This window comes from Hemibagrus wyckioides, linkage group LG04 (assembly GCF_019097595.1).
Source record: "Hemibagrus wyckioides isolate EC202008001 linkage group LG04, SWU_Hwy_1.0, whole genome shotgun sequence".
Taxonomy (NCBI): domain Eukaryota; kingdom Metazoa; phylum Chordata; class Actinopteri; order Siluriformes; family Bagridae; genus Hemibagrus; species Hemibagrus wyckioides.
Window position 1 is genome coordinate 26,964,241 of NC_080713.1, and position 13,065 is coordinate 26,977,305.

The following is a 13,065-nucleotide window of genomic DNA, read 5'->3' on the forward strand; positions in this document are numbered from 1 at the left end:
ATGGCGTGTGCACTGCAACCGTGAGCATTTTTGTCCAGTCCACTCATTTTATTGAGTTTAACCACAGCTGTGGTCATTTTTTGTCTAGTAGTGGCAGCAGGTATGAGATAAAACTTCAAATTGGAGCCTGTACTCCATCGAATCTGTCACCCAACAACACAACAAGATGATATTTGTGTTCATTGTGTAGCCAAATCTGTACTGGTTTGTACTGGCCGCCTCCAGTTTTCCCTTTGTTTTGCCTCCAGCTAGCGCAGTGACGTAATTGTGACATCGGCCCGAAAAGGGTCTATAGTTAAAGCTTCTAATACACACAAAAACCTGATTTATAAATTTATATGTTTTTGCAGCAACACATTTATGTTTAGAGATGCCTTTTCATTTTTCAGAGCAACTTTCAATTTATAAAACTGAGTATTTGAGGGTTATGGGCCTTGCTCAGCAACCCTTAGCTTGAACTTACAACCTCACAGTCAGTAGCCCAACATGTTAACTCCTAAGAGACCACATCCTGTTGCATCCTATACTATTGCACATTAAAATCTTTGTTCTTTTTATATCATTTTTGTCTGTTTTATAATTCTGACATTATTATTTTTATTATTATTATTATTATTATTATTATTATTATTATTTGTTGTTATTGTTGTGGTTGGTCATATCACTCTAACATTATTTTAGATAACTGAATGTCGCCATTATCATGACCTTTCCGAAACAGGGCCTCAAGATAGCCTAATAAATGGGCATGTATTTTAATGTGCCTGCAGTGTGACTAATAGAGATGGGACTCAAACCTGCATATTGTACTATATAAGATCCATAATGACATAAAATGCTTTCAAGTGTTTGAGTTACAAGCTAAAATTACAAGCTTTACACTATACAGTAGTTGGTTAAATAAAGTAATATCATTGAGGCCATATATCTTGCTGAACTTGCTGCATATCCTTGCAAGCTTAAGCACCTGCATGTGTATACCTGATTCTGGTTTATAATTCTGAACATCTGCCTATAATATATATTATAATTACACAGTAACTCATTACAGCTGTTGCTGTTTTGTTCACTTTGCACAATTTTTGTAAATAAAGTTATCTAGAGAAAGGATCACAGCTGCTGTGGTGAATGGTCCAACATATCAGTAACATATCAGGGCTTTAATAAACTTTACTGGTTTAGCAAAAATATTTGTTGTAAGTTTATTGAAAAGTCTTATTTAGGTTTGATTCACGTTTGTTGTTGTTTCCCTGACTTGATTTCAAAACAAATTAAATTAAAATCAATAGGCATGAACCAAACAGGTGAATAAAGAAAAAATAAAACTTCTGCCTTCGTCTCTAGTGTGCAAGTGACAGCTTCAGCCTGACAAAAACAAACAAATGTCTAATCCCGAGAGCCGAGTTATACTGTTATTGCACTCATGCGCAACAAGGCTCCTGTTTTCAGGCTTTGTTTCAGTTTTTAATTATAACATGCCCAAGGATATGGTTTAATTGGAGGTGAAAAACAGGAAGCAGCTAAGGGAGTTTCAGCAGAGAAGTGACATCTCAGACTCATCAGTTTTGCCCTATCCTGAGGGGAGGTGTCAGGTGTGGTGCAACTTGTTAGACATGTGCCAACAGGTAACTGTTTCCAATTCAAAACTGTATCCAAAGGCTTTGTTTCATTATGGATGATGCTTCATAATTAATTAGCTGCTCTGTGTTAAACACAAGCGAATAAGTGATTAGCGCAGTGCAGAAGATAGCAGGTGATACACGGTGGATTATTCTTTTTGGTCAAAACATGCTTAAAAAATAAACAACCCTTTCAACATGACAGGTTGTAACATGCTGGAAAGTATTTGTAATTATTTCAACTGGGATGATTTTATATCCAAAACCCCTGATTAATTATTCCAAGATTATGTTCACATTCAATGCCCTCAGCATGGCGTCCATCACCAAAGGCCAACAGCAGATACAAGAAATGCTCTAAAATCTCTACACTACATGTGTACCATCTTATCATTTATTAATAATCCTGTGCTTTTATCCCAGCTCCTATACTATAATATTCTGATTGAAATGATCAGGGCTATAAAAAAAGAAGAAAAAATACAGTTCTTGTAGGAAAAAAAAGCAGTATAAATATTAAAAAAATAAGTGCAATAACTATGTGTACATGTGCATTTGTTCCTGTTTGCAATGAACTTTAAATTTTAACTATGCATAAGCCCCTATATCTACGCAGGCCTTACTCATTGTGTGCAGCTTGTAAAGAAAAGGGGACATAAAAATGCACAAAAAACTTTCCGGCTGTAAAAAACCTAGTGCAGATTCAGGTTTCTCAGTATATGGCAGTGATGGTAGCTTTATATCACCATGTATGGATAAATTCATATAGTAAATTTATGTATATAGCATGTATATAAAATCTTTAAAGATTGCACTGATATAAGTAAGTAATCATGGTATTAAGTGCTTGCTGTCATGAAGGCCCAACAGCACATACCACAGACTTAAAGCCAAAGCAGATACTTTTAATGTCTTCACCACTAGCTAAAAAGTCCATTTATTTAATATAAGGAATCCTGTGGAATCCTCTACAACATGCTTTCATATAGACCAAACTGTTCTATTACAGTAACAAAGATACACAATAGCAATTTGTCAATTTTTTTTAAATTAATCATAGTAGTAAAATCGTATTTAAGGCTGAACAATCTATGCACACAAATGATTAAAGAAAAAGTAACTAGTGCATTTAGGATGAGCATTTAGATCAATCCTTTGGCAATCATAATAATCTCCACATCTACATCAACTCTATCAATATGCATATTGATATAGTGCTTGTGAGTAAGATTGATAAAACATCTATATTATCCAAACATCACGAGTCATGTAGATGTGGAGATACAGTTGCCAGTAGGCCAGAATGTTCAGTCTTGGGGTTGAATATGATTGCCAAAGTATTGATCTAACTGCTCATCCTAAATGCACTAGTTACTTTTTCTTTAATCATATGTGTGCATAGATTGTTCTCAAGATTCCTTAAATTAGTGGTAAAGACATTAAAAGTATGTGTTTTGGGTTTAAGTCTGTGGTATGTGCTGTTGGGCCTTCATGACAGCAAGCACTAATCTATATATATATACTTATATATATATATATCACTCGTATAGTGTGATATAGTCCATAAAACCATAACATACCATACCACATTACTCATCTGTACAGTAGTATGGAATACTATTTTCTAGTACGGAAATGGGGAAGTTTACAAATCACAAAATGCTATAACTGTTTCTTAAAAAGAAAGAATCAAATCTTTTTAACATTGTGGATAATATATGCCTTTTTCACTGATGTGGGCCTGACATACTCTGTGTACAAGCCTAGAACAATTGTTAATTTAGAAATGAATAAAAAACAAATTACACATGCTATTAAAGGGTTTGCACAGGGTCAGTTAAGGTCACAGAAAACCTTGTGCTAAGGATAGTTATTAGGAAATTATGATTAATTGAAGTATTTATTGACAAAAAGACAGATATCAGTGTGAAATTGTGTCTTCACTATCAAATTCCTTTTTTAATTTTAATTTATTGCTTTATTTTGTGCACCAAGATGTCAGTTTATTAGTTAACTAAACCCATATCCCTAAGAATATAGAAATGTTTGTCTTGTATAAAATGACCTTATTTACAAATCATTAGTATAAAGCTCAAATATTTAATTTACACAAGATCTGATATTAGAATATTTAACTTTTGCACTTTTATTTATTATTGTTTGTAGAAATACAGAGACAGGGTTAAAAGAAAATTGTGTTTTAGCCAAGGACTTAAGGGAGGCTGTACAGATGGGATGATGCAATACAAAGAGTGGTGGAGTCTATAGGGATTTAGGGGGTGACAAGTTAGAACTTGAAAACAAGCTGACAAAACAGGAACCTTTCCATTCGACTGGAAAGCAGTCTGATTAGTGGCCCTCAAACATTATCATCACAAATAACAATCATATTAATTAACCCCCTGCTGCCTGCAACATAATAAACTTAATTCTGCATCTGCAGGGACTGACATTTTTCTGAACAACAGTGACACAGCATAAACAGTGTATGATGCAATACACAGTTAAATAAGGTATAAAATATAATAATATACAATGTTAAATTTAACATCTTAATCTTACAATTATTAGATGTTCAAGAATGCTCCATAATTCTACAATACTATTTTTATAATAGCTTAATATACATGATCTTTCAGAGGATAAAACAGGTTTCCTTGTGTTTCCATTAATAATGATGCAGGCCTAATCTTTTTGTGAACCTTGTGGGCCTCCAATATTCATATCTGAATAAATCAGAACTGTACAGCAACTGTGATAATATAGAAAATATGTAAGATAAATGACACTTTTAAGCATTTCTTGTGACCCTGCTATAAAAGGTTATCTATAGAAATCTACAGTGCATGAATTAAAATTATAATGCTGTTTAGTACACTTTAGTCCTAACAGCAAATACAACAGCACATAATCATCACTACCTGAAAATCTCCTGTGGTTATATAATTGCTATATACTAACTATTATATACTATACTATGCTATCTAAACCTAAGGGTTTGGCAAACATTTTGTAGCCAGGAACCCATTTAACTGCAAAATATATTTTACAGACTGCTTCAATACAGATTTTTTTTCTTTAACATTATTTTAATAACTACTATTACGCATATACACTCTTCAACCACTTTAATAGGGGCACCTGTGCACCTGCTTTGTTGTTAAGTTAATCAGCCAAATAAGTGGCAGCAGCACAAAGCATCAAATCCTGCAGATACAGAACTTCAGTTAATGATCACAAACATCAGAATGGGTAAAAAGTGTGGTCTTGGTGCCAGATGGGCTAGTTTAAGTATTTCAGAAACTGATGAGCAACTAGAGAACAGCCAAAGCCAAGAACACCAGCAGGCCTGCATGCCAAATGATAAGATTGGCAGATAAGGGTACACCTGGGCAAGCAGCTCAAGTTACCTTACAGTATCTTGTCAAAATCTCTCTTGCCTGACATGTTCATTCTATCAGACACTTCAAAACATCCGGCAATTATAGAGATGACAGTATGCTGGAAAGACCTCACTGAAAAAGTGAAAAAATGCCAAAAATATGGATTGCAAAATTAATGTAATCTTGAAGGAATTTGGGTAGGGGCTCTATATCAATTTTATTCTTGATGCCAGTGGTCTCTTCCAGGATGACACCATTTACAGAACCTCAGGATTCACTGAATGGTTTAATGATGTTAAAAAAGATATGGGACCCAGCTATGGGAAACGTGTTAGACAGCACTCTCCACCACCATCACAACACCTGTCTTTTAGAAGTTTGCTGAGTTCTCCAGTACATTTCCACAGAATTCCATAGTAACATTTTTTTATCGTTCAGTATGAAACTTCAAAATATATTTTATTTATTGTATAATCACGTCGTCAAGTCAAGAAGCTTTTATTGTCATTTCAACCACATATAGCTGATGCAGTACATAGTGAAATAAAACAATGTTTCTCCATATATAATATTCTCTTTTATAATAATATAATTTAATATAAAATATTATGTAATATAATTTCTCTTTCATAATATATTGTAAAAACAAAATAACTGAGTAAAAAAATCTAACTGAAACATTTTTTTCATTTTTTTTTTTTCAGGCATTTTTTTTTAGCATCCTAAACCATAATGATGTCACAAAGCTCAGAGTTTCTGATTTGTCTAAATGTACTGGCCATATTCAAAAGCGTTCTGAGCATGTCTATAAAACATGAGTACTTCATCTGCTAAGGATTCATGAAGCCTAGGTGGACTAACTTTGTGATGTTTTTCTTTATATTGTTGCTTTATTTCAGACTGGCAGAAGGGGAACATTGCCAAATTCTGGACAGCCCAGCATATCCCCTGCTATCTAAAGATGGAGATGTGATAATTGGAGGTTTATTTTCAATACATGGTGATATAAAGCTTCCATCACTGCCATATACTGAGAAACCTGAACCTTTAGTCTGCACCAGGTTTGTTACAATTAAAAAGATTTTTATGTTGGAAAAGCAGTGAAAAACACTGTATTCCCCTTGACTTACTCAACAGTGGATACTAATTGTATCATTTTCCTTGGGAATGTCCACAGCTTTAACCTTAGAGAATTTCGATTTGCTCAAACCATGACTTTTGTAATTGATGAAATCAACAGAAGCAACCGTTTGCTCCCAAATATCTCAATTGGTTACAGGATTTATGACAATTGTGGCTCAAGATTATTGTCTATGAAGGCAGCCATGGCTTTGTTGAATGGTCAGGATATGACAGCAGATGATACCTGTTCTGGACAAGCAGTTGTACAAGCCATCATAGGAGAGTCAGAGTCTTCTCCAACTGTAGTGCTAACAAGAACTACAGGGCCTTTTCAGATCCCAGTGGTAAGGACCAATTTTGAAAATAACCTATCTGGGACAAGAAATGGGCATTCTAAAAATAGCTTGCTTTCAGTTCACCAATAACCTGCTTATGCCAAATAAACATATTTCTTATTCGAGTCTTTTCCAAAAAACTAAAATGCTTGAAAATATAGTTAAAATGGTTGAAAATATATTTCTATCAATAGAAAAGGCACTGCTAAAGCAATGACACTGTATATTTAAAGGTTACAATGGAAATATGAAGATTATGCCATTTAGAGCAAGGATTTTAGTAAAGTGAAATCAGTATTGGAGACAGATCTTTTGTAATCTTTCATTCCTAGTCCTTCTACATACTATATATCACTGTTCTTACATATTCCAGATGTTCTTAATGATAGTTTTAAAATGTTGTCTTCTAAAATGATGTAAAAGATAGGGTAGATGACTTCTAGTTAAATAAACTTCTGCTTTTAAGAAATTATGTTTGTGTTCTCAGATAAGTCATGCTGCCACATGCGAATGTCTGAGCAACAGAAAAGAGTACCCATCTTTCTTCAGGACCATAGCGAGTGACTACTACCAGAGCAGAGCTCTGGCATATTTGGTCAAGCACTTTGGCTGGTCTTGGGTGGGAGCTGTGAACAGTGATAATGACTATGGAAACAATGGAATGGCCATTTTTCTGAATGCAGCCAAAGAGGAGGGAATATGTGTGGAGTACTCTGAGAAGTTTGACCGGTCAGATCCTGCCAAACTAATGAAAGTGGTGGATATTATTAAGAAAGGCACAGCCAAAGTAATCATTGTATTTCTTGGCCATGTTGAAATGAATGTTCTAGTAGAAGAACTTATACTGAAGAATGTCACTGGCTACCAGATGATTGGTGTTGAGGCATGGATCACTGCTGTCAATCTAGTAACTCCAACAAGTTACAATGTACTGATTGGATCCATGGGATTTGATGTGGGAAAATTGAACATTGGTGGCTTTGCTGACTATGTCATTAAAAAGTTTTGGCAAAATGATTTTCCTTGTTTGAACACAGAGAAAAACTTTACTCAATCTGAAAACTACTGCAGCAGATATGAGGAAATCATTCCCTTTAAAGACTACAGTGAAGATATATCAGAATTGAGATATGCAAATAACATCTACAGTGCAATTTATGCTGTGGCACATTCTCTACACAGCCTGTTGAGATGCAGAGAGAACCAGAGTTGTGAAAAAGACAACACAACACGATCATGGCAGGTAACACAATAACCAAAACAAGAAGAAAAGTTACTGTTACTAATATTCTCATATAATGAATGCCGCTGTTTTACTTTAAAGGTTGTTGAGTCTCTGAAAAAAGTCAATTTCTCCACCAAGGCCGGAGAAGAAGTTTGGTTCGACAGCACTGGGGCAACAGCTGCAAAATATGATGTAGTGAACTGGCAACGAGGCTTTGAAGGAGAAGTGGAGTTTAAGGTTGTCGGGTATTACGATGCCTCTCTGCCAGCTGGACAACAATTTGTCTTAAATGCTGACACTATAATTTGGGCTGGAGGGAAAACAGAGGTAGACACAATGTTGGTTAAGTTTTTTTTTATGAAACCTAGTCTAAATTAAAATAGATTGTAAAAATCTTTAGATATCATGTTACAATTAGTGCAGTGCAAAATCTGTATTTGTCTTTATTTTCATGGATAGTATTAATTGTAGCCATTACATATTAGAAGCCAAGGTCTGTGTGCAGTGAGAGCTGTCCTCCAGGAACCAGGAAAGCTGCACAGAAAGGAAGGCCTGTCTGCTGCTATGACTGTATACCATGTGCAGATGGAGAGATCAGTAACCAGACAGGTAATTTCAGCATGACCAAGATTCAAAGACAGTTTGTTAGTCATACAAGTTGTTTCTTTCTCCTATTATTTAAGATCCAGTTACTGAACAATGGCATCAGTAAATAAAACCAGGAACCAATGGTTATTTTCTCTCCTAATCAGAATCATGATTATTTTGCAGATTCAAATAACTGTGAGCAGTGTCCAGGAGAATACTGGTCTAATGCTGAGAGAGATAAATGTGTGTTAAAGGTCATAGAGTTTCTTTCGTTTACAGAGGTTATGGGGATAATACTGGTGTTTTTTTCTTTGTTTGGAGCTACATTAACTGTGTTAGTAGCTATTTTATTTTTAGTAAAAAAGGACACTCCCATTGTTAAAGCCAATAACTCTGAGCTGAGCTTCCTGCTGCTCTTCTCTCTGACTCTGTGTTTCCTCTGTTCACTTACTTTTATTGGAAGACCATCTGAGTGGTCCTGTATGCTGCGTCACACAGCATTTGGGATCACATTTGTCCTCTGTATCTCCTGTGTACTGGGGAAAACAGTAGTGGTGTTAATGGCCTTCAGGGCTACACTTCCAGGCAGTAATGTCATGAAATGGTTTGGGCCTCTACAGCAGAGACTCAGCGTACTTGCTTTTACACTTATACAAGTCATGATATGTGCCATTTGGTTAACAGTTTCTCCTCCTTTCCCATACAAAAACATGAACTACTACAAGGAAAAGATCATATTAGAATGTAGCTTGGGCTCAGCTATAGGTTTCTGGGCTGTGTTGGGGTATATAGGAGTTCTTGCTTTCCTATGCTTTGTTTTAGCTTTTCTAGCTAGGAAGCTGCCTGATAATTTTAATGAAGCTAAATTCATCACATTTAGTATACTTATCTTCTGTGCAGTTTGGATCACTTTTATTCCAGCTTATGTCAGCTCTCCTGGAAAATTCACTGTAGCTGTGGAGATATTTGCTATTCTGGCCTCCAGTTTTGCTCTACTATTCTGTATATTTACACCTAAATGCTATATTATTCTGTTTAAACCTGAACTAAACACAAAGAAAAATATGATGGGTAAAATGGCATCTAAATCCCTTTAAATAAAAATATATCTAAATGTACAAACATATTTATATTTTTACATGCCTAAATCTATTAATTCCACTGATATATGGATGAAAAACAATTACATTACCGTTTATTAAAAATCATATTTTGTGTTATTTATGTCTATACAAAGGCCTTTGGTATTAAGCCATATACATGTTTGTCTTCAGGAATCTGTCATTTATATTGGCACTAAATATTAAATAAAAGTTTTCAACATAAAAGCTATTAAAATGCCAAAGTTAATATATGTTGACGTTTCTAGACCACAGTGTATTTGCAATTTGACCCTCCTGCTAATTTAGGCACCACTATCAACCTAAAACCCCTAAATAATATAATATAATTTTATTACAAAATAAAAACTAACACTTCTCACCCAATATAAAGAATTATTCAAAATTATCAAAATTATTCGGGACTATTATTTTAAAATATATAACTTTGCACGCATCACATGGATATAATGAGCATAACTATTCACTTTAGACAATATTCACTGCTTAAAATCCTTTTTTCAGACAGTCAATGACGTACAAAATACTGAGAAACAAGGTTAATGAATATCTGTGCTATAGGCAAAGAAAAGCAAGCATTATCAAAACCAACAGAGAGGGGCAGAGTCTACCAGGGTTTGAAAGAGTGACATATTAGTAATTTATGAATAATATTGCAAAACAAATTCCTGTGAGAATGCATTCACCTGGAAACTACCTTGATAGATAGCCCTACAAACACTATAATTACGTTATCAAATAAACCACAGCTGGCAACAATGTCCAAAACAGTGGTAATCCTCTTCAGGGATTGACATTGCTCTGAACAACAGTGGCATATTGTAAAAATTAAATGTTGCAATTAACAGTTATGTCAGAAGTAAATAGTACATTTTTGTTTGTAGTTCTGCAAATGTGACAATTGTGATTTAGGAATTTTTCTCAATGAACAAATTTACCACCTGCATGCCAGGTAGTATAAACATTCTTTTTTAAAAATTATTATTCTTTAATTATTGAACATTTTAGATTTGTACCTATTTACAGCAGAGCCCACCTATGCATGTTTTGGTGTTTGTGCACCTTCTTATGATGCAGCAGCATACTCTTCTTCAAGTATGATTAAATCGGTAAACGTACATAGAATATAAGAATATTCTGCCTTAGAGCAAAAAATGTAGAAGGTCAGTGGTGTCATGTATAAATACAGAAAGATGTCCGTAATCCTTTGAAGGTTATCGCATGACTCTTACAAAATCGGCTGTCTTCAAAGACCGCATTACACTCCACTTAACAACATAACACTTATGTGTCCAGCTCTTTTCTTATTATTGTACATAATATAGATAGATAGATAGATAGATAGATAGATAGATAGATAGATAGATAGATAGATAGATAGATAGATAGATAGATACTTTATTCATCCCAAAGGGAAATTTACAATATATAACAATTAATATAACAATATATAATATATAATATAATGAATTAATATAACAATTAGCTAACTCTGTCATGAAGGCCAAAAAGGAGATGTTATAGACATCAAGTCATAGCAGATTGTCTCAATGCCTTGTCTTCAGAACAATATAATTTTAGGGAACTTGTGGCCTTGTACTAGTTGTCTAAGTTGTGCTTTATACTATGTACTATAATGAAAGGGGCTCAGAAGGGATGTTAGAATCTGCAGACAAAAGATTATTTTACACCAGAAAAGCAAATCCAAAATATCATGAATAATAAGCAGGTCCAGGTCATACACATAACAGGCACAGGTGAACACTGGAAAACAGATTCAATGTTATAGTTAAGGTACAGGTAAATCCACTAAACAGGACAGAGAGCTATTCAATACAGAGAAACAAGGTAGACAAAAGTCACATATGAAAATCAGTAAAGGTGTAAACAGGACTTAGTTGTATGAACAGACAAGCTGTAAGGCTTTGCAAAGTAAAAGAGAGTCCAGATGTTTTATATAGTTTGTAAAATGGAAATGATCAGTGAAGTAGTGTTTAAAACTCAGTGCAGGATGCCCTCTGGTGGCAGGATTGTGAGTTGTCTGTGGTGTGTGTAACACATCCAGGGTTGTATTCAGTAGCTATCTACAGTGGAGAGATGGGTGTTGTTATATTTTACACATGATAAAAAAAACACAACGTTAAAAATATCAATGCATACGACATGAGATGTGGAAAATATAAAGCATTCACAGCAACTATTGACAAGTGGTGAGAATGGTTTGGTTAGTGCTGGTTTGCTGGGATACTATCTACATGCTTGTACACAAGAAATCCACCTTCAGTTTGCTTGTCTTACTGATGTTAAGCTTTAGGTTGGTTGTTTGCACAATGAGAGAAAATCTAGAAAATATTCCACTAGTCATTTGTACTCTAAATAATCTATCTGAAATGTGCAACCTAAAATGGAGGAATTATCAGGGAATTTCTGCAGATACACTATATTGCCAAAAGTATTCGCTCACCCATCCAAATAATCAGAATCAGGTGTTCCAATCACTTCCATGGCCACAGGTGTATAAAATCAAGCACCTAGGCATGCAGACTGTTTTTACAAACATTTGTGAAAGAATGGGTCGCTCTCAGGAGCTCAGTGAATTCCAGCGTGGAACTGTGATAGGATGCCACCTGTGCAACAAATCCAGTCGTGAAATTTCCTCGCTCCTAAATATTCCACAGTCAACTGTCAGCTGTATTATAAGAACGTGGAAGTGTTTGGGAACGACAGCAACTCAGCCACGAAGTGGTAGGCCACGTAAACTGACGGAGCGGGGTCAGCGGATGCTGAGGCGCATAGTGCGAAGAGGTCGCCAACTTTCTGCAGAGTCAATCGCTACAGACCTCCAAACTTCATGTGGCCTTCAGATTACATACATCACCAAGTGCAATGCAAAGCGTCGGATGCAGTGGTGTAAAGCACGCTGCCACTGGACTCTAGAGCAGTGGAGACGCGTTCTCTGGAGTGATGAATCGCGCTTCTCCATCTGGCAATCTGATGGACGAGTCTGGGTTTGGCGGTGGCCAGGAGAACAGTACTTGTCTGACTGCATTGTGCCAAGTGTAAACTTTGGTGGAGGGGGGATTATGGTGTGGGGTTGTTTTTCAGGAGCTGGGCTTGGCCCCTAGGTTCCAGTGAAAGGAACTCTGAATGCTTCAGCATACCAAGACATTTTGGACAATTCCATGCTCCCAACTTTGTGGGAACAGTTTGGAGCTGGCCCCTTCCTCTTCCAACATGACCGTGCACCAGTGCACAAAGCAAGGTCCATGAAGACATGGATGACAGAGTCTGGTGTGGATGAACTTGACTGGCCTGCACAGAGTCCTGACCTCAACCCGATAGAACACCTTTGGGATGAATTAGAGCGGAGACTGAGAGCCAGGCCTTCTCGTCCAACATCAGTGTGTGACCTCACAAATGCGCTTCTGGAAGAATGGTCCAAAATTCCCATAAACACACTCCTAAACCTTGTGGACAGCCTTCCCAGAAGAGTTGAAGCTGTTATAGCTGCAAAGGGTGGACCGACGTCATATTGAACCCTATGGATTAGGAATGGGATGTCACTTAAGTTCATATGCGAGTCAAGGCAGGTGAGTGAATACTTTTGGCAGTATAGTGTAGCTTGGATTGTAGGTCTAACGTAGAAAATGAGGTCAATGGGTTAGCAGTCAT

General features: G+C 35.9%; 1 protein-coding gene across 1 annotated transcript; it reads left to right on the forward strand.

Annotated features, from left to right (window-relative positions):
* LOC131351520 (extracellular calcium-sensing receptor-like) lies at positions 1 to 9,369 on the forward strand. The gene is made up of 7 exons (XM_058386936.1): positions 1 to 20; positions 5,902 to 6,063; positions 6,180 to 6,468; positions 6,947 to 7,702; positions 7,784 to 8,011; positions 8,173 to 8,293; positions 8,456 to 9,369. The coding sequence occupies exons 1-7, from the start codon at positions 1 to 3 to the stop codon at positions 9,367 to 9,369; spliced, it is 2,490 nt and encodes an 829-aa protein (XP_058242919.1).
* Positions 9,370 to 13,065: the final 3,696 nt, after the last annotated feature.